Here is a 22580-nt window from a genome sequence, read left to right on the forward strand (position 1 = left end):
ATGTATACGTACATATCTAATTTAGACTTAATACAGTAATTGATATCAAACATTCAATTGTGTTCATTTAATCTTTATACAAGTATGTAATTAAATCTAGAAATAGCAAAGCATTACCGGGTTCATCTCATTATTCACATTTTTTTATATCTTCATTCTCTCCCTCATCCTCTATACTTTCTACATGTATCCCCGTCTTAATTCTGTCTTATTTATAACAACTACATGTATATCTGTTTTTTTTTTCTACCGTTTTTCAATGTAATAATTATTATACATTATTATACTGTTTTGTTTACATAGGATGCATTTCATGTTCCAGGTGAATCTTTTTTTAAATAATTATTTAAATAAATTAAATTTAAGAATTTTAATTTTATCGATTGATAAAATGACTAAGCAATTTTTTTGAAATTGAATGTCATTCAAGTGCGTTCAACTTTATTTTTCTTTGAGTGAACACAAAATTTCAAAAACATTAATAACACGCTGAATAATTGACTTGCTTAGCACCAAAAAAATCACGCAATTTTCTTAGGGTATTCTCAAGGTAATAATTATTTTAATGTATATTTTTTTAATAATTTAAACGTGTTGTTACAGCGTTTTGTTTTCCATAGTAATTTGTTATCGTCCACTCTTTGCAACTGTCAAATTTAAGTTGACAAAATATGTCATTTTAACAACGATTAAAAAAATGTAGTAGATTATATAAATGTTTAAAGAAAACAGATTCTAAAAAAGATTTATCTACTGTCTTTAAACGGAGACCCTAGTTAGGTAGTTAATATAACAAATATGTAAAAATAAAACGTTGTTGTACTTAAATTTTACGATCTCCGGAAATAGATAATTTAATAAAAAATGCAAACATAATGATTTATACATTTTTTACTTAGAGGCATATCGATCATTGGCATCCCAGCCAGATGAATCTCACCCACGCGATAAAAGGTTTCAGCTCTTTTACTTCACAAAAGTCAACAGATGGAAGAGTTGAAGAAATGTGGATGTTCAAGCATGGGCAGATGGTGAATGTTACACAGTGCGTAAAGTGGCCATTTAAACCAGCCAATGACAGGTCATAAGCCCTGTAAATGCCAGACTTCATATTCCCTTCTCGAAAATGTTTTCCCTCTCTGTTGAAATAAATTAAAGTACCTAGGTTCCTACTTTTCGATGAAAAGTATTTTTCCTTTTATCCGGACAGTTTTTCATGCTTTCACGACTCAGTCATTTTTTTTTCTTTTGCTTTTGAATCAAATGTCACAGTCATGCCAAAACACGACTGGCGATTAAAGAATGACTAAGTTCGCGTTGAACATGAGTTGAGTGTCAAAATTTTAGAATGCTCAGGGTAAAACGCGGTGTAACTTTTCTTCATTAAAACTTTGCACGACTTTGATTTGAGCACGACGAAGCCTCTCAGCCAACCACATGAGACATAAAACGAAAAATTAACCCTGATAACGAATGTATAAATAACTCAAAAAGGGCAAAAAAAAATTACTCGTGTCCTTATTTACGAAAAACCGTTTGCTGAACCAGCTGATAGCAGACAGGCCAACGTTCGGGTAGGACAACGTCTGTCGGGTCCGCTAGTTATTATAATATATTTGTTTAAACCAGATTAGTTTTAGAGTTTTACGTCAATTCCTGAGGATGAGGAAGTGACCTTGAAACCGATTGACGTACAACTCTAAAGTTAAAGTGATTTATACAAATTTATACGGAAATGAGCGAAAAAAAAATCAGCTGATTTCTTTGCGGAATGCTATCTTTCTTTGTATTTTCATTTCTCAAATAAAAGGTAAAAGCTTCAAGTACCTTCCCTACCTATATTTCCAAGTATTTAACAAAAAACTAAATTGGATTGCTAGCGACCACGATTCCTACATTAAATTATGATATAGTAATTCTTACAGAAACATGGCTTGATAAAAACATAAAGTCATCAGAACTTAGTTTCCATAATTATAATATTTATCGCCTTGATCGTAATATTAACACAAGTAAGAAGTCTAGAGGAGGAGGTTTATTAATTTGTGTAAATAAAAATATGAAATCCTCTATTATTCCCTGTAAAAATGTAAGTGTTGAACAATTATTGTTAAAGTTGAAATTCAGGGTGTCAAGTTGATTATTGGAAGTGTATATATCCCCCCTAATTCTGATTCTTGTCATTATAATGACCATTGTGAAGATGTTGAAAGCATTTTTAGAAGATTTCCTAAGTACCAAATGTTATTAGTGGGTGACTATAATCTTCCGAGTTTTAACTGGCTAAACTTAGTGGATACAAATGTTACTGGTGTGTTGACTATGAACTCGAGTATAGTTAGAGACATGGCCGTTTTCCTGGGTCTGTCACAGTGTAACTATGTATCCAACTCAAATAATCGTTTTCTGGATTTGATTTTTTCTAACATACCCTCAATTATAGTTGACCAAAGTGTAGATGCTCTTTTACCTATTGATGCCCATCATCCACCATTAGATATTACGATTTCCAATTTATTAATTTCTAAACTAAAACAAGTGACTACGTACAGAAATTTTTCCAAGAGTCGACTTTTCACTAATTTGTAATTATTTGGAATTAGCTGATTGGAGTTTTCTTCAAGACTATGATCTAAATGACAATCTCTTAGCTTTTTATAATATTTTAAACTCTTCTATAGAGCAATTTGTACCAATTTCAGTTCAAAGGGAAACAAATATCCAAGTTGGTTTTCTAAGAATTTGATTGATTTAATAATCTCCAAAAAAATTATGCATAAGCAATATAAAAAAACCAGATCAATAACTGATTATATTGAATTCAATAAGATTAGGAAGTATTGTAAAAAACATCATTAATATGTCACAATGCATATATAAAAAAGATCGAAGATAATATTCTGACTGATCCTAAGTATTTCTGGAGATATGCTAAAATCCTAGACAATAGCGATACTGGTATTCCTAAATCTATGAGATATGGAAATAATAGGTCTAGTAATATGCAAGATACCGTTAATATGTTCGCTGACTTTTTCTCCAATGTTTATGATGATGCCGTAACTTTAAATAAAACAATGGAAAATAAATTAACTGAGCTTATTGACCTGCCTAACTTTACTATTTCTGATAAAAAATTATCAAGTTTGTAAAATCGTTGGATAAACGTAAGTCTGCTGGCCCTGATGGTATTCCTCCAGTCTACATTATAAATTGTATTCATATATTAGCACATCCTATTAAAATTTTATTCAATAAGTCTTTAACTACTGGCGTATTTCCTGATATATTGGAAATATAGCCACATTACACCCATATTTAAAAAGGGTAGCAAAGATGAAATATCCAACTACAGACCTATTTGTATTCAGTCTACCCTCCCTAAGTTGTTTGAAAAACTTGTACTTGATAACTTAATTATACCTTTAAAACAAATAATTGCTCCTGAGCAACATGGGTTTATTACTGGTCGTTCAACAGTCACCAAATCTCATTTTGTACGAGAATTTTATTGCTAGTGCACTTCATAAGAAGCACCAGGTCGACGCTATATACACCGACTTCAGTAAAGCCTTTGACAAAGTTTGCCACTCTAACTTGTTGCAGAAACTTGGTCGACTGGGAATACGTGATGAACTCTTAAAATGGTTCATTAGTTACTTATATAATAGAAAATAGCAGTTAAAATAAATTCTCATATCTCCTATAGTTTTTTAGCAACAAGCGGCGTACCCCAAGGATCACACTTGGGACCTATTTTATTTTTAATTTATATAAATGATATTGTTGAAATTTTTAGCGATGTAAAATATTTGCTTTTTGCTGACGACCTTAAACTTTATAGAATTGTAAATAATACTGATGATGCAATACCCTGCAGATGAATCTCAACAGAATTCACGAGTGGTGCAATAAAAATAATCTTTTTCTCAATATAGATAAATGCCAGGTTATTTCCTTTTCAAAAAGTAAGAAACCTTTAATTTTTAACTATTGTTGAACCACGCAACAATTGAAAGAGTTAATTTCATTAGGGATCTTGGCGTAATTTTTGATGATAAACTTACATTTATCAAACATATTGACAAGATTTCAAACGAGGCGCTAAGTATGTTGGGATTTATTTGTAGGGTTTACTAATAAATTTGAAAGTATCGCACCAATCAAGTCACTTTATTGCTCCCTGGTTAGAAGTCGTTTAGAATATATTTCTCCAGTCTGGTCGCCCCATTATCGTGTACATTCTGATTCACTCGAGCGCGTCCAGAAGAAATTTCTAAAATATATTAATTTTAAACTTCATATTCCTGCTGCTTTATTTAATTATAATCAATTGTTGTCTTCAGCAAATCTTTTAAGACTTTCTGATAGAAGAATCCTAACTGACCTAATATTACTTTTTAAGGTGATCAATTCATTAATTGACTGTCCAGATTTGCTGGAGTTGGTGTGTTTCCGTGTACCTGGTCGACATACCCGCCACAGATCTCCTTTTTGTTCTACAAGTTCTAGAACCAACTATCACATGCACTCGCCTATCCCTAGGCTCCATAGATATGGCAATCAGTATGAGGACAAGGCTGATATATTTGGTTCTGGACTTGATAGTTATAAAACGAGTCTGATTTCTTTTTTTCTCTCGCAATATTATTCTTAAACTTTTCTTTTTATTTAAAAATGTTTTTTCCTTTTTTGTTTTTTCATATTTATGTATTTATTTCGTTATTATTTTTGGTTGCTTTTATGTATTTACCTGCTTGTTACTATTGTTATAGTTATGCAATTTTTATAATTTTTTGTTATGTTTCTATATATGTATTTTTTAATTTTTTTTTCATATTTATGTTCAATATATGTTAAAGGCAATTTCTGCCGTTTATGTAAAATAAATAAATAAATAAAAACCTTGAGCTTTCAAAGGAAAAGTGAGGCAAGTGCTAATCCTACTTTATTCCTTTTTTTCTCCATAATATTAAAGTGAAACGGAATTTTACGAAGCATTAATTTTTCGTCTCCTCGCTATTTATAGTTAAACTTTAAAAATATATCTTAATTACTTATTTTTTCTTAGATAAACATAAAATTGAGAAAATCAAATGAGAATGTACAACATGCAACGAAATCAACGGACAGAAAATAAATTAAACATATATTTTATATGTAGGACACACCGGAGACTACAACTTACTGTCACCTAACTTAATATAGTCTGAAAAATGCAGAACGATAATGAAGCATTTCCGGTATGTAAAAATAAAATAACGATAAAATCAAAGATACTGATTACCTAGCAAGATATCAAAATGCTGACATTATTATCATCATCATTTCATGTCCACTTCCTAGTTGGAGCATATGGTGTCCACAAATAGCGTTGCTCATTTCCATTACAGAAAAATCAGTAGATTTAAAAAAAAAATAGTAGTTTCATCATCATCATTATTCCCTCTCCGCACCTAATGGTGCATAGGCCACTTAATTGGTACCTGTACTGGTAATTGCAGCGTATCTTGATAAAAAAAAATGTTTCATCAAGTTCAGATGATCAGTCTTACGCTTACGCCGGTCCAGAGACTATGAAATATTCTGGTGTGAAAGCACCCTTAATAAATATTTCATATCAACCATGTTGAAAATTGGAAGCGAGACCTCTTGTTTGGTAGGCGAATGCTCTGACCATTACACCACGAGGCTCGCTAGATTTATAATCAGCCCAAACGTCGTGGACGGAGGGAAGGTGGCCAATGTTTCCAGCCTCAAGATTAATTATTTCTCCAGAGGCTGTAAGCATGGGAGGGGGGTAATTTCATGATTCATTATTCCCTCAAGAACCGAAAGCATGGAGGGGTAGCCAGAGTTTCGTTGTCTACTCAAAAACTATGAGCGGGGGTAGGTAGCTACTAATTTTGCGAAAAAAAATATATTTGTTCAAAATGTCATAGATAAAACCACTTCTATATTGTTGTTTTATTATTATTATTATTTTTTATTTTACGTTTTACATAACACTTTTTTTAAAAAATGTGTACCCCACCAGGCTCAACCTGCGTCGAGGCATTCATTTGCATGATTTTATATTTTATACTTATGGTGTCTAAAAAATAAACATAAAATAATACATATTCATTCTTAAATCCACACAGATATATTTTTACATAAATAATAGAAAGAGAGAACAGAAACAATCAGAAAAAGAAAACAAAATTATTCTATTAGTACAGCTCACATACTTAACTACTATGCAGACATTAGGTCAAGTAACAAGCTACTGTCAGTTCCCGGTGGCCCAACATCCGCACTAATGCCAAATATACGAGTATATGACATATTATATTCATCGACACACTGTGTGGATACAAATACAAAACATAAAATGCAAAAATAATTTTATAAAAACAAGTCTACTGCTTTGGTGGGGTGATCATCTCGAGACAATTCTCGGGACCCAAATCAAATAGCCATTTTTTTACAAATAATTTAAAATGCTCAAGATTTTTATTAATTTTTCTGGCAAATTGTATATTGTGTTATATTCTTGGAGCAAGGTATATTTGACTCCTTTGACCAAATGATGTTGTCATTTTAGGTTCCATGTATAGCTGTTTTGTTTTAAGAAGCGTTGCATACCTAGTATTGTAAATTTTACTTCCGCCGTGTTTATGAGTGTGAACGAGATGTGCTTTGGCACACAGTTGCCTGACGTTCAGAACACCTACTCGTTCAAACACCTCAGCTGTAGGTGTCCTGATAGGGACCCCGAGTAGAGCCTTGAAAACACACTTTTGTGCAATTTCTAATGCTTTAATAGCATTTTTCCTGGCCCCACCCCACGCAATTATACCATACTCAATAAGACTTCGACATAATGAGAAATAAACTTTTTTCGACTTTTTTAGTACAGAATGTTTCTTAGAAAGTTGAAAACAAGCACAAGTTTCTTAATTTTTTTTTGTCAAATCGTCGATTTGATTATATGTCAGGTATCAACACCTGGGTATCCTCCCAAGTCAGATTTGCGTCCGGTAATTCTGACATGAACTGCCGACGAACAGTTAGCAGTGGATGTCCAGGACGTCGTCTGACTGATGTCTTATAAAAAGGCAAGTCTGATTAAGGCTCTTCCATCCGCATAAATAAAGGTTTCAGCTCTTTAACTTCACTAACATGAACAGATGAAAGAATTGAGGGAATGTAGATGTTCAAGTATGGGCAGAATGGTGAATGTTACAATGTGAATGTGTAAAGGGGCCACTTAAACCAGCCATTTACTGGTCATAAGCCCTGTAGATGCCTAGACTTTTGTATTACATTATTCTCAATGTTCTTCATCTCTGTTGTAATATGTTAATACTTATGATTTATTACTGTTACGATATCTTATAGGTCCTCATTCAGACTTTTACATCGTGCCTCCAACTGCATTCGCTCTAAGCTGAAAATAAAACAATGCATCAACAAATGCGGGACATCTTGGGGTTGTTGTCTTAGGGAAGTTGATTGGTTGCCTCAGTTCGAGGTACCATAAATAAATTACTTAAGCAACATAAAACAAAAGAATCAGTTTGCAAACATTTAAAAATCAATACGGTATTTTTTTTAAACAGACGTTTTTGAATTATCATGTATGTCTCCAAAAACATATTTTTGGGCTTAATTGCATGAGCATATAATCCTTCCATATCTCAAAGTAACGACTTAATTTCATTTGCTTGGCTCTCGTCACAACAAATAGACAATAAAAATATGTTTTACTAGTAGAATAACTCTCTATTGCTGTCTATAACATAAGATGGAGTTTTATCGACGGTCTTAAAGTCAGATAAATTGTTTTTTTGCGCTGTGCTACATTTTAGCGATTCTCCTAGCTAGGCAAAATAGTTAGGCAATAAAACATTTATTCTCTGTCTTATTAACTAATTGGATCTTATACAGAGGAAGGCCTAAAGTTTATTTTCAAAATCATGTCACTAAGAAATTAATTAAACTTCTTTAACCCTAGTTTACCGTACTATAATTTCTTAGCCTTTTTTTCACGACTGTTGATCACGTAACTCTGTTTATTTTTCTTGAGAGCTTTTATTAATTTATTTTCCTTATGGTTTCGTGTCGGGGATCTTACTTACGATCGGATTCATTGGAAAATAACGACCAAAGCACGAAAAATCAAATAAAAAATCCAGAAGTGTTGCAGTTAAAAAATATTACTTCGATCTTTTTGATAGTGATAATGTAATTTATATAGATGTTGTAAAGTATTGTGTTTTATGTTTCTTATACAAAAATGTTTTCTTACTATTTCGGATGTATTAACTATGTATGATATTATGTATTATCACCAAAATTATTTTTTTATGAGCGGTCCCAAATGAGTTTCTGTAATAACTCTTGAGAGTATAATATGTACTTTTTGTAGTATATGTTTTATTAATAATAAATATTTTAAAAAATTAAAGACAAAAAAAATAAATAATAATAATGTGTGATAATAATCACTGTGTCAGACATTTTTGACTTTGTTCAAATATTTTTTTTTTTTAAGGAATAATTCACTAAGCCTCTATTTAGAGGCTTGTCAGCAGGTGAAATAGAGGGGATTATGGAAGGAGGTAATAAAAAATACACGAAAACATCACGGCCTAGAAAATCTTTCTCGGAATTTTTTCTTGCAACTGGCGGGAATCGAACCCATGACGCCAGTTTGACAGTTAGCCGTCTAACCAACTGTGCCACGGCGCATGTCAAAATGTAATATTTTAAAATGTTTTTTATAAATTCTTTTTTTTTCTATTGTTATCTTCGGTGGAAGAAAGTTAAAGTCTACTGAATACAATTTCAAGATAAATATATCAATATTCGATAAAAATTTGCATAAAACAAAAGCAAGTTACAAATAACTTGCAATTATAAAAAATATGGATATATATTTATCGCAGTTCAAAACGGAGTTCTAGTGCCAACTCTAATGTATGGGAGCAAAGTATGGAATTTGAAAAATGATGATGAAAGTAGGTTGAATGCTATCGAAATGCGATCCCTCAGGTGAATGTGTGGTAAAGCGAAGTATGATACGGTGCACAAATATCGAGATCCGTAAAGTGTGTAAGGCTGAGACATGCATTATCGACAGAATCAAGGAAGGGGTGCTGCGTTGGTTTGGACATGTAGAGCGAACGGACAACAAAAGAATGGCTAAAAAGATCTACGATACGAATGTTTTTTTTTTTAATAAATTTTTGCGTTCTTATAATTTACCCAAATATTTCATTTTGAGGGCCATTTTTAACGAGTTGTTAATAACTCGCTATTAGAAAATGGGAATCAAGTTGGAGTAGAGCGGGATTTGAACCACGGACTTTTGAGCCATGAGTCCGAGACACTAACCACGGGACCACAACCCAAATAAGACTAAGAGTGATATAGCATTCTATCCTCTCTGCCTACGGGGCAATGGTTTGTTTTGTTCTTGTTGCCAATTTATAAATAAATTTTAATAATTCTTGTTTAAATAGTTCAGTTCCATAATTTAATGAGGAAGTTCAGTGGTTTTTTTTATTTTTTATCAATAGACTATTAAACTGAGCCAGTTTTTTTTTCAATTTTCGTATATTGTATTATCAACGTTACGATTTTTTCATGTTTTATATGTCTGAAATAATTCCGCGTGTGACGATAGAGTTTAATTTCCGCTTATTCTCATTCAGTTCTTCCCATTGGTCCAGAAACGGAAAGCAAACCGGAAATCTCCCATAGCTCTCATATCATCGGTTGATTTATATGAACCAGTGACGTCATTTAAACTAGTGCGTTTGTATTAAAATATTTTTAATATTTTTTTTGTACATTTTGCATAAACTTTGCCATACAATTTAACGCTTTAATTTTTACCTCGCGCAAGAACACATTTTTTGTCTCCAATTTCCCGTAGAGCTGAAGTTCCTCATTGTTTGGTTATTTTTTAACAGCTTTTAGTTGGTGTAAGATACCTAATGGAGGTTACATACTAACTTTTATATTTTATTCTGCTGTTGTTGAGTCAGTGTACGTCATTTTGATTTCCGTTCCTCATAGTTGTTGCATATGAGTTATTTTAGATTTTATATTGGCTTTAAATATTAGATTTTTTCAATAAAGAAAAAAATACTATTTATGTACATTTATAAAGTATCATTATTTTTATGTTCATACATTTTATAATAAAGATACCCGTATTGTACATGTCACGAAATCGATGAAACAGGTTGGCTTTTTCAAATTTGTGGATTAATGTGTACCAATGGTCTTTTATTTTTTTATGATAATTGGGAATTAAATAATCGAAACGACAGCGAAGCAGTTTAAATGAGACTTTCTAATGATTGCCTAAAATTTTGAAACCTGCTACGATCTGCAATAGCAATACCTAGCTAGGTTAAAACATTCAAGTTTCTTAGCGGAACAACCAGATACCGGTTTTATTACATTATATTTATACCAGTCTCAAAGATGTCGCGAAAGCGATGAAACCGGTCTCTGATTATTTTTAATTTTTAGATTTAAATATCAGTCATCTTTTATTTCAATAATAAGTATAATTTCAGGTCATGTAAATGCTAGAGAATAAATAACTTATTTGAACTTTGCTTTATTTTGAATCTTTAAGAAAATCGCTCAGGTGAAAAGGGGTAGCTACCAAAATGTCTTAGATTTTACATGCCTGCATACAAAAGCTTTGACCGTATTTACATTAAGGAAACCTTTAAATCAAACTGACCATACATGAGGACATAAAATACCTAAACAAAACTCTTTTGAAGTAAATGTACATGGAAATGAAAATAGGTCGACCCTGTTCCAATATTAGCTAATCCTTTTTTATAACAAAATAAATGTTACTGTTTATTCTAAGATTAAAATATTACAACAGAAATGAAGATCATTTAAGAGAAGATATATGTAAGTCTAGGCACATGTAAGACTTGTGACCTGCTATGTTCGAACATCCATATTTCTTAAATTCTTCTATCTGTTGATTTTTGTGATGTTAAAGACCTATGATGCGGTTGAGATTCATTTCAAAAAAATATTTTACCTACGTACTAGGCAACGCTTAAAAATATTTTTTAATAATTTTTTTTTTTTACCATTATAGGGGTTTTTTTTTTTTAATTTTATAAGCTTGTAATGGATAGTAAAATATTCGTCTATTACCTACTGTGATAACACAGATCCAACAAATTATAGAATCATGACACCAAAGCAATTACACATAATATTATAATAAAACAATACTCGCTTATAGATACTAAAAATATTCTTACTTAAACGAAAGACATTACCCCAACAATACAATACATACATAAAATATAATTACTAGATCCTCAAAATAAAAACAATTTAAACAAATACAAACTAATGGATTTGAACAAGGGGATTTTGAGTATTATGCAAATTAAATCTATAACCTACTTCCACTGTCCATTTAAACAATTAGTATTGAGAAAATGTTTAAAAAGGCTTTAAAAAATAAAATAGTGGAGCTGGGTTTCACCTGCTCCACAAATGTTTAGTTTATGTTATGATTATTTCTTTAATTGTGTGTTTTATAACAACATAAATAATATAAGTGTACATATATTAAATATAAATATAAATACGCAGTGTTTAAAAATGTCTGAAAATTTTGTTATTTCGTTTTGTCTATTGAGTCTTCTTTGTATATTCTCTCATTTAAAAATGTTTTTTAAAAGTATTGTTTTAAATGTACCAGGCAGGGCTAACTCCAGTGAGGTAACATTATTTTTTATTAATCGTTGTTTATAATGTAATAAAAAATAAATAAATAGATAAACAAATTACAACAGGGATGGAGAATAACTTAACTAAGGGAATATGGAAGTCTAGGTATTTACAAGGCTTATGACCTGTCATTGGCTGGTTTAAGTGGCCACTTTACACACTGTGTATTATTCACCATTTTGCCTATGTTTAAACATCCATATTTCTTCATTTCTTCCATCTGTTGATTTTATAAAGTAAAAGAGCTGAAACCTTTATTGTTGTGAAGAAATTCATCTGACTGATTTATTTTACATACTAGGCAACGCCTGAAAACAATTTTCCAATTTTTAAACTTCTTCTTGGACCAGTTGGTTACGAACATTTCGACAAACTCAAATATTGTAATAAATAGATAAATCAAAAGTGGGACATATCGGTTTTCTCAGTTTCAGTGCTGCAGAGCATCGTTTATTTAATAATTTAAAATACATATAACTATTTGTTACCCACTAAGTCCAATGACTTTTCGGTGGGAAACATTTTTTTTTAATGATTTTTTTTTTTACATTATTATATTTATATTTATATTATATTAATTTATTTATTCAAGGGCACTTTAAAGCTTTTAGAGGATATTTTTCCAGTTCTTTTTTATTTTATTTAAAGATCTTTTATGTTAATGATGGTTTGTGGGAGATCATTGAACAACCTTGGAATAACGCAATTTAATGTTCGCTCTCCGAAGTAATTTGTAATTCAGGGAACGATCAGGGAGCCCTTAGTTTTTAATCTAGTGTTGGCAGTGTGGGAAACTCTTTTTTTATATTCCGGATCAATAAAGTGGTCTACAATCAATTTGTAGTCACAAAGTTGTTTTACCGGCAGGACATTAGAAAAATTTATTCAATTAAATTTAACGCTTGCGCGCATGAAATGTATGAATAAAAAGAAAGTGATTGGTATGGCGTTCTATCCTCTCTACCTGCCCCTACAGAGATACGGCGTGATGGTTTTTTATTGTATTAACACATTCATTGATTGTTATTGTTGTGTATGTACAATATAATCAAAATTGGATAAGTGTGTATTCTGGACTATATATAGCTACTCTCAGATAAAAATCTTGACAAAGGAAATCGAGTCGAATTTTAAGTCCTTTTTGCAGTACTTAATTGGTGAATTTACTGACAATACTTGAAACTCTGGGTTTGATTCCAGATACTGACATGGAAAAGCTATTTAACCCTTGCGTTACTGTGCCGAAAACATTATTTCGTTAATGTTCTATGTGGCTAATACACATGAAAAATTAAAGATTTTTAATCGGGAAAGTGAAATATTTACAGGAAATTGCTTTAATTATTTATAATTAAATTCTTAAGTGATAATATTTTCAATCTAATTGATGAAAAATAAAATAAAAAACATTACCTCACGTTCGCAAAACGAACGAGAGGTACGCTTTTAACGAATCTTGGAGAGTTGCTGTCATAAGCAAGAAGTCAGTTTTTGGAAAAAAAATTAGTTTAACCGGTATGTAAATGTATAAAGCTAGGGTTTCCTAGGACAGCGGTGACCGTATCTTAACGGCCGTAGTGAACGGTGATGCAGTGGACAGCCGTCGTTACGGTGACTAGAGAGTGGTTTCTTAGGAAAACTGTGTTGTTAAATGTTATCAACACCGTTTTCCTGGGAAACCACTCTCTAGTCACCGTTACGACGGCTGTCCACCGCATCGCCGTTCACTACGGCCGTTAAGATACGGTCACCGCTGTCCTAGAAAACCCTAGCTTAACGGAGGAATATTGAAATTTTAAAACAGTTTTAGGTATTTATTATTATATATGTATATGTATAAACTATTATATTATTGTATATGTATCAATATTGAGATAGTGAAACAGTTTGGGTACTTAGGCAGTATCATCACAGAAAAAACTAAACCCTGACATTGAGATAAAACGCAGAATAGATGCAGTCCGAACAGGATTTAACAAAATGAAAAATCTTCTTTGTGACGATAATATAAACCTCAAGCTGAGACATCAAATGGTCAAATGTTATACATGATCTGTCTTACTGTACGGTGTAGAGGCGTGGACTTATAAGTTAATATTATAAACCGGCTTGAAGCATTTGAAACGTGGATCCACCGTAGAATGTTAAGAATATCTTGGACCCATATGATAACCAACAATGAAGTATTTTATTGCTTTGCTTATGCATATGAAGCTTTTTTCCTGGTATGTATATGTACAAAGTCGAAAAGTCGATAAAATACTTGGGAGTAACGTTAGACTGTCAACTTTAATAGACTAATCATATTGGAAAAAAATATTGACAAATTTAGATATTTTACCTATGTTTTTCAAACGTTTAACTAATTATGTTCATCCAAGCACCAGCAAAATAGTTAATGATGTCCTTGTATAATGCGCAACCTTCTTTTTCTTAGGGAATAAATGGATGGAGAGGAGCCTATAATAATCATACTAAGATTTCAGAAAGCGTACAAAAACTAATTTTGTACGCTTTTTTACTTTCCCTCCAATCAATTATTTCAAAAAGCTGAACTTTTGATGCTACTAGAAATCTATTGCCAGCAACGTTTCATTTTTTTTATGCGCCAACATGTATTTCCGAAAAAAATTAATACATCTACTCAAAAATTTAATAGTTTACTTCAAATCTCTTTTTTGTAAATCCACACTCGGGGGAAAACACTCAATTTTCATAGCTCCAAAACTGTACCAATGAATCTCATAGAGATTCATTATTTGAATTGGTTTCGAGTTGATTTTTTATTGAAAATGTGTTGATACCAAAAATTTCTTTTTCAATAAATAACATTAACTTTTTGTATCACTTTCTCATTTTATTGACGAAAAAATTGCCTTGTAATAAATATTAGCATAGAGTTTTTCTTCTGACATTTCTTGGAAGAACTGCATTTTAATCATAATAATAAAAATACTTTATAGTTTTATTCCACTTTTATTAATAATTATTTTATAAATTTTGAACCAGTCTGACGATGTCGGTCACGACGAAACCCGGTCACTGGTAAAACATTTATAAAATAATTATAAATAAAAGTGGAATAAAACTATAAAGTATTTTTGTTATTATAATTAAATGTTAGCACATAATTTTTTTATATCTTTCGCATTCTTCCAGTATCCTTTATTGATATTTGAAATGAAATGAAATTATTATTTAATAAATTTTAAAAATGCATTTTTGAGGTAAACTGCTGATTTCAAAATTACCGTTTGTAATAATTACCCCACCATTTGGACTTATTCAAAATATTAATTGATTTATATAACTTGTTAATTTTAATTAATTTTTTTTTTTTAATCAGACAAGTCGATAAAAATTTCAGCTAGATGATTCTCACTCAGATAAAAAAGGTTTTAGCTATTTTACTTCATAAAAGTCAGCAGATGGAATAATTGAGTAAATGTGGATGTTTAACATAATAATCAACATGGAAGATCTTCAAATAAAAAAAAAGCAAAAAAAACCTCCTCAGTACTTTATATAAACGATTAAAAAGTACAGTAAAACTGTAATTACCCGGATTAATGAGCGCCAGACGTTATCACATAAAAACATGTCGAGCAAAGTTAATTGCTTTGACGAAGAAACGAGCCCTTATTATAACATGTCCTTTATTTTTATTTCCTGATCCGGATATTTACAATGTCGATGACTGGAGTTCGGATAAACAGAGTTCTAGTGTAATCAATAATTGCATATTATTTGTATAACATACAAAAAAAATTATGTCAGTGGGTAAAATAAACCTATATTGGAAAATGGTGTTCCATTCAAGTCTCTAGACTTCGTGGGTAATCAATTATATTAGAAATTTTTAAAAACACAAAATGAACGCTCTTCTATAGCACTGAAACTGAAAAAAAATACAGGCAAAATTGTGAATGTAATTCACCATGTAAATAGGCCACCCTAACTAGCCAATAACCGATCACAAGCCCTATATATGACTAGACAGAAATAGGTTTAAAAAAAAAAAAATTGATTGTATATTGTTATTTTTAAAAAAACATCAAATATACAATTCTAAATAAGGCATTTATTATAATTCGATTCTGAATCTTGGTAATACAAATGATCAGTGATTTTCCTTTTTTTTATAGTTTGTTGGTAGACTATCAAAATAAGCCAATTTTTTTATGTATCTATTATCAGCGCGATATTTTTTATAAGTTGTATGATTTTGAAATTAATCCGCCTGTAACGTCACAGGATTTTTTTTTTATTTGAAAAAGAAATATTTGCGTTCTTATGATCAACCCAAATATTTAATTTTGAGGGCCATTTCCAACGAGTTGTAAATAACTCACTATCGGAAAATGGGATCGAGTTGGGTAAATAGGATTCGAACCACGGACCTTTGATCCGTGAGTCCAAGACACTAGCCACAGGACCGCAACTGACTTATCAACTGTGAGTTGTTCTGCTTGGTGGGTTAGCTTCATGGTAACTGGAAATTAATCACAAAACTCCGTCATCGGTTGATTTCGGAGAACTAGTGACTTACTTCGAGGCTGCTCATTTTTGTAAACAAAATATTTTTTCTTACATTTTCGAGATAATTCGCCGTTAAATTAAATCGTATAATTTATACCGCGCGTAAGAAAACATAATATCTAATTTCCAGTTGCACTGAACTTCCTCCTTTCTTATTTATGTTTAAAGCATTTACTTCGTAGTCAAACATTTGAACTTATGCTAGTATATATAAGTATATAACTTTTTACTGACTTTGAATTATTTCTACCAGTTTCAGGACGTAACTGTCTCTTCGTCAGGACACTCACTACAGCAACTTGCAAGCACAAAAATATTTTTTCGCTTTTACCATCACCGTAATAAACATGGTATTGACGAAAAAATACGTAAATTACACGCAGAGTTAAAGACGATGCAAACACCACCATGTCCGAATCTGCACTAAAATAAGGTTTAAAATATTTAGTGGTATGTTAGAAAGTTGGCGGGGGTAGGAGTTTAGGAAGACAAGGAACTAAGAGGTTGAATGTTATAAAAATTGAATAATTTTAAAACCAAAAAGTATACAGTCGCTAAGTGGTTATTTATAAATATTTACTAATATTAGATCCTCATTTCTGTTTAAGATAATATTAAAATGACAAATTTTCATAGTTTTAATGAATAGATGGGAATACAAATGAACTGATTAAAGTTATTATTCAGAAAATTGTGATTAAAACAATAGGTAATGTATAAGTCAAAGGGTTTTGTAATTTTGCATAAAACATGGCAGAATTATATTGTAAGCAAACGCGGCCATGTTGTTTAATATTGTTACATAACGTATTGGCAACCGCGACAACGCAAAATTAAAATAATTTTATTCATAAACAGTCATCTAACGAGTTGTTTTTGTCTTAGTTTTATCACAGTAATGTGTGTGAAATAGAACTAGAATCCAAAACGGGTGTTTTTGATTCGATCTCATTTTAAAATCCTATAACAGGAAATCTACTGAAGTTACATTTAATATTTTTTTAATATTTTTTTTATTACATTCAATCATATCCTTTAACTTTTGCTATATTCTATTTTATATTTTAACTGTGTCATACAATTTATACAAATTGACTATAGCCATTAAAAAAATATAAATAAAAACTGCTTTCTAGGATCAATATGTTTTTAATATGATTAACTGTTTTTTTAAATTTTTTATTTATAAATCATATAGTACAAAGTATTTTACAAGTATAATACGTTAAATTACATTCCCAGGAGTTACGACAACTCAATTTGGGACATAAATAATTTTAACATTTAGAAAATAACACATATTGAGAACAACAAAGAAACAAAGCAAGTTTAGCAACTTTATAACTAAATATAGCACAACAATTTATACGCCTAAAACCTTTTAAAAAAAGGAGTGAATCTACTAAGGGAGATAAGGTCATTAACATCACATGCCATGCAGATGATGCAGCCATAGTGATGATGAGAACATATCCATCTCAGTTAGTAAACATCTGGATGCCTAAGAAATGCCGTATAGTACAATAAACACATGATTATTAGAAACAATTCGGATATACAAAACGTGTGTTAGACCAAATCATGTTGTACACAACAAAGACGAGGATAGATAGAGAGAAAATAAAAAATACGAAAAACCAAGTAGAAAAACTAAATAACTGCTCAGAACGTCAGATATGAAAGTACTAAAGGCAATCGCGAGGAAACCCAAAAGAGGCAGAATCTAGAGTCAAGAAGTTGGACGGATTTGCAATACCCATTGCATAGTTAATGGATTATGGAGAGATAACGTCAATAATTCCATTATTGGACAGCTCCAAAATCTCATATACCATTGCCCACGAAGTCCCGGCCGTTTGCCGTCTGCCCGGAAGACCACCAAGGAGAGGGAAGAACAGCTGTAACTCAAAGTCTCAGGATTAAGCTTTTAGCTGATACCAAATTAATCGATCTTAATTGAGAAAAAGAAGAAGATTAAACTTTCAAAAATAATTTTTACTCAGATCTTCCAAGAAAAGGCTTAGGTAGAAGTCCTCGAGCCTTAATTTTAATTTCCTTAATTTTGGTCGATTTTTATTTTCCATGTATTCATTTATTTAAGATCTACCCGTAATTCTCCTTAAAATCTTGTGTTATTTTTAAAAAATATATTATAATCTGCGTAGATTGCTCGATTTCAGGTTATAATTTTTTCAAAATGCTTAAAACATGTACAAAACATCAATATACTTATGTTCTTACAGCCCACGTGACGAGTAATTACTGAACATATTTTTTTTACTATATGTTAATGTTATTTTACATACAATATATTAATATTAATATTATCGTATTCCCGTTTTCCGCACCCTATATCCAACTCAATTCCTTATTTTACTAAGAGTATTATTTTAAAAGTTACTTTCTCGCTAATTTTTTGGTAAAACAATAGAGACACGCCAATGGTTAATATCTATAGCGTGTAAAAAAAACATTACTCTAAAGCCAAAATCCCAGGAAAAAATACGGAAAACGTTTGTATGAAGAAAAGTCAAACCTCGTTTCCTTTTAAGGCTCGGAATGAATTCTTGAAAACCAGTAAACTCAGTGCAAGGAAGGGACATGGTGAGTTATTTATCGACAATGTTTTGAGTATGTCCAAAGGACTGTAGACAGGCTGGATTTCCTTCATAGGGAGTTATTAAAATCAGTTTTTTTTTATCACAGAGAGGGAAAATATTCTTGAAAGGGAATATGTCAATGACATAGGCCGCATGGTAAATGTTACCCAGTGTGTAAAATGACCACTTAAACCAGCTAATGACAGGTAATAAACTCTGTAAATGCCTAGACTTCCATATCTCTTTCTCAAAAATGTTTTACCCATATGTTGTATTAAATTTAGTCCTGTAATCGTTTGGAGTTCCATATTTTCTTATAAAAACGTATCTCAATCTCCATTGAAATATCTGGCAAATTACATGGGTAATTATTTTTTTCAAGACATGCATTTATTTTGTACAACACTCTTCATTCTTGTGATATTTTAAATAAATGTTTGGTAATTCAAAACCCCTGACACATAACAACCCTAGCCACGTAGTCTTTTCCATTCCAATGGTCTGTCTTTGATGAAAACCGATTTTCCACCCCCTCTCCTCGTTCCGCCCTTAATTTCACCTATCAACACTTCTTCGACTCACGTAGCGTTTTTTATTTAAAACTCTAAGGGACAAAGATAAACTCTTAGATGAAAGGGACGTTTTTCCAAATTGATAGCATAGCATTGAAAATACGAAAATAACGTTTTTATATATTGATCAATTTATAGCACAGAATCGAATCACCGAAATAATGTTTTTACAAATATATATGTGCACAGTATTTAAAACGTCAAATGAAATAAATTAAACCCTCTTAAAATAGTACAAAAATAAATTATTTAAGTAATTTTTGAAAAACCTTCAACATTCAATACGGAAAGTCTTTATAAAATATTTAAGGTTCATACAGCAGACACTCGATAAAATAAATTCTATTTTACAAATTTATAAAAAATAAAAAATAAAAGAATTTGAGATGAATAAGTCACTCAGATACCAACACTTTATTAAAATTCCGAAATTCCACACAGGTCATAGTCAAAATAGCTTTGTCTTGAAAGGTGTAAAAAAATATAATAATCTTCCCAATGAACTAAAAACTATTAAAAATAATATTTCAATAAAAAAATTTGAAGTAAGTCTAAATGTACTTTCTTCACCTTAAGTTTTGTCTCTGCATACGGGTATTAGTCTCTTTTTTTGGAGAGTTACAGTGATAATATTTACTAAATGTGTAAAAGTAGATACGCATAGAATTTTTAAAAAATATGTACTTTTTATGAAAGTTATAAAAAAAAAAATAAGCGCGAAATTAGAAAAATAATAATTTAAAAACAGGAGTTTATTTATGAAAAAAAAAGACATATACACATTGAGTATGAAAAACAATACGTAAAAGTCTGTTTAATTTTTAAAAAATAAACGCATAGGACAGTTAACCTTAAAAAAATATATAATGGTGTTGACTAGAAAGCTTGAGAAAACAAATCTAATAGACAGTAATGTTAAGAGACAGTATTTTTTTTTTAAGCAGAAAGACTGCAATTCATCACTGTTATTGGGCCTCCTGGCCCGTTGTTGTGCATATTCATGATTAAAAAATAAAACGTAAAAGACTGTTTAATTTTTAAAAATAAAAAAGTGTTGACCAGAAAGTTTGAGAACACTAATCTAATAGACAGTAATGTTAAGAGACAGTAAATTAAAAAAATTGAAGTAGAAAGACTGTAATTCATCACTGTAATTGGGCCTCCTGGCCCGTTGTTGTGCAATAAAAATATATTCACGATTACAAAATACAGCGTAAAAAAATGTTGGATTTAAAAAAATATAATAGTGTTGACTAGAAAGTTTGAGAAAACTAATCTAATGGACAGTAATGTTGAGAGACAGTAAATTTAAAAAAAAAAGTAGGAAGACTGTAATTCATCACTGTAATTGGGTCTCTTGGCCCGATGTTGTGCAATACAAATATATTCATGATTAAAAAATAAAACGTAAAAAACTGTAAAACTTAAAAAATAAAATGTCTGAGGAGTCTGAGAAACATTTAAAGTTTAAAAAAAAATACCTTTAAAAATAGTATGAAAAAGACAGAAGAGTTGAAAAAAAAACAAAACGCATAAGTGATTTGCTTTAGTTTAAAAAATATCTGGGAGACTGTAAAGTTCAAAAAATAATATATTGAAGACAGTAGTTTTGGGTAAATATTGCGTAAAAAAGGTAAGATTTCATTAAATAATATGTAAATGACATTAAAATCAAAGGAAAATACGTGGAAATTTGTTAAGGTAAAAAATAATTCGCTGAAAAAAGTCTTGTTAAAAAATAAAACATTAAATACAATAATGTTTGAAAATTCATACAATGTAGAAGTTAAAAAGAGAATGAAAAAAAGAATTCGAAGAAGACCTTTAAGTTTAAAAATACCCTTAGCAGACAGTTTAAGTAAAAAAAAATATCTAGAAGATACTAACACTAAAATAGATATAACAGAATAATACGTAGAAGATAGTAAACGAGAAAATTATTACGTAAAAGATATTACAGTGAAAACAATGAAATTAATAAATTTATTAATACATTGACGGTATCAAAGCGAGAGAAATAATATTTAAATATGTCAGTATGGCAAAAAAAAATATTTGGAAAATTAGTAAATTAACATAAAAAAAAACAATGTAAAAAAAATATTATTTCTTACATCGACGTGGACTCCTGGTAGGGAGAATACTAGCGCAGGAGGGCTTTCCTTGGGGACATATCTGTAGAACTCGTCTTCGTTTCTATACCATTTGATGGAGTAGAGCTGCGCCCCCTCGAGGTCGTACGTGCAGCGAAGGCTGACGGAGCCTCCGGAACGAACGGCGCCCCCACCGGTCATTGAGATCATGCGGAGAGCCAGGGATGCACCTGAGGAAGAAACAATCAACTATTTAAAATCAATATTTATAGCACTAGATTATCCACGTTAAATTATTTAAGCAAATTTTCCTTCTTTTTCTTTTTCTCCAGCCTCGCTCGATCCTTTTTTATTTCCACTCCTCTCCATATCTCGCTTTTTTCATTTAGGTTTTACTGACTATCAATCTGTCAATCCATCATTTTTGTGGGCTTCCAACACCTTTGTTGTTTGCCTATGGTCTCCACTCTATTATCTTGGATGCTCACATGTCATAGTTTTGTCTCGCCGAGTGTCCAGACTGTCCTGCTCACTGCCATTTTAATTTTGCTGTAACATGATACATGATAACAAAATTAAAATGGCAATGAGCAAAACGTATTTAGTTTAACAACTAGCAAAAAATATCAACATACTGACTAAACTTAAATTTTCACAGTACGTAACATATTTTTGAAAAAAAAATGATTAAGTATGAGTGAAACCGATAGAAAGACCCTTAGTGTGAAACGGTTTTCAAATATGTGAGAGCGCATTTACTACTATATTTAAAATAGAAACAGAACATTGAACAATGATTTTTGACTACTTAAGGTTTTTTTTTTTTTTTTTGCCCAGGGCACGTGTGTTATTTTTTTTATTTTTTTATTTATAAATCATATGACACAAAGTTTTTTACAAGTATAATACATTGAATTACATTCCTAAGAGTTACAACAACTCAATTCGGGACATAAATAATATGAACATTAAAAAGATGACACATATTGAGAACAACAAAG

General features: G+C 30.9%; 1 protein-coding gene across 1 annotated transcript in view; it reads right to left on the reverse strand.

Annotated features, from left to right (window-relative positions):
- The window catches only part of LOC148284329 (uncharacterized), a 42014-nt gene extending 20234 nt beyond the window's left edge, over positions 1 to 21780 (reverse strand). The window contains exon 1 of the mRNA XM_088241562.1: positions 21601 to 21780. Coding sequence (XP_088097688.1) covers positions 21601 to 21780 — 180 coding nt within the window. The remainder of the gene's footprint in view (positions 1 to 21600) is intronic.
- Positions 21781 to 22580: the final 800 nt, after the last annotated feature.

This window comes from Micrasema longulum, unplaced genomic scaffold (genome assembly GCF_059751315.1).
Source record: "Micrasema longulum isolate JH-2025_06_02 unplaced genomic scaffold, ASM5975131v1 h1tg000131l, whole genome shotgun sequence".
In the NCBI taxonomy this organism is placed as follows: Eukaryota; Metazoa; Arthropoda; class Insecta; order Trichoptera; family Brachycentridae; genus Micrasema; species Micrasema longulum.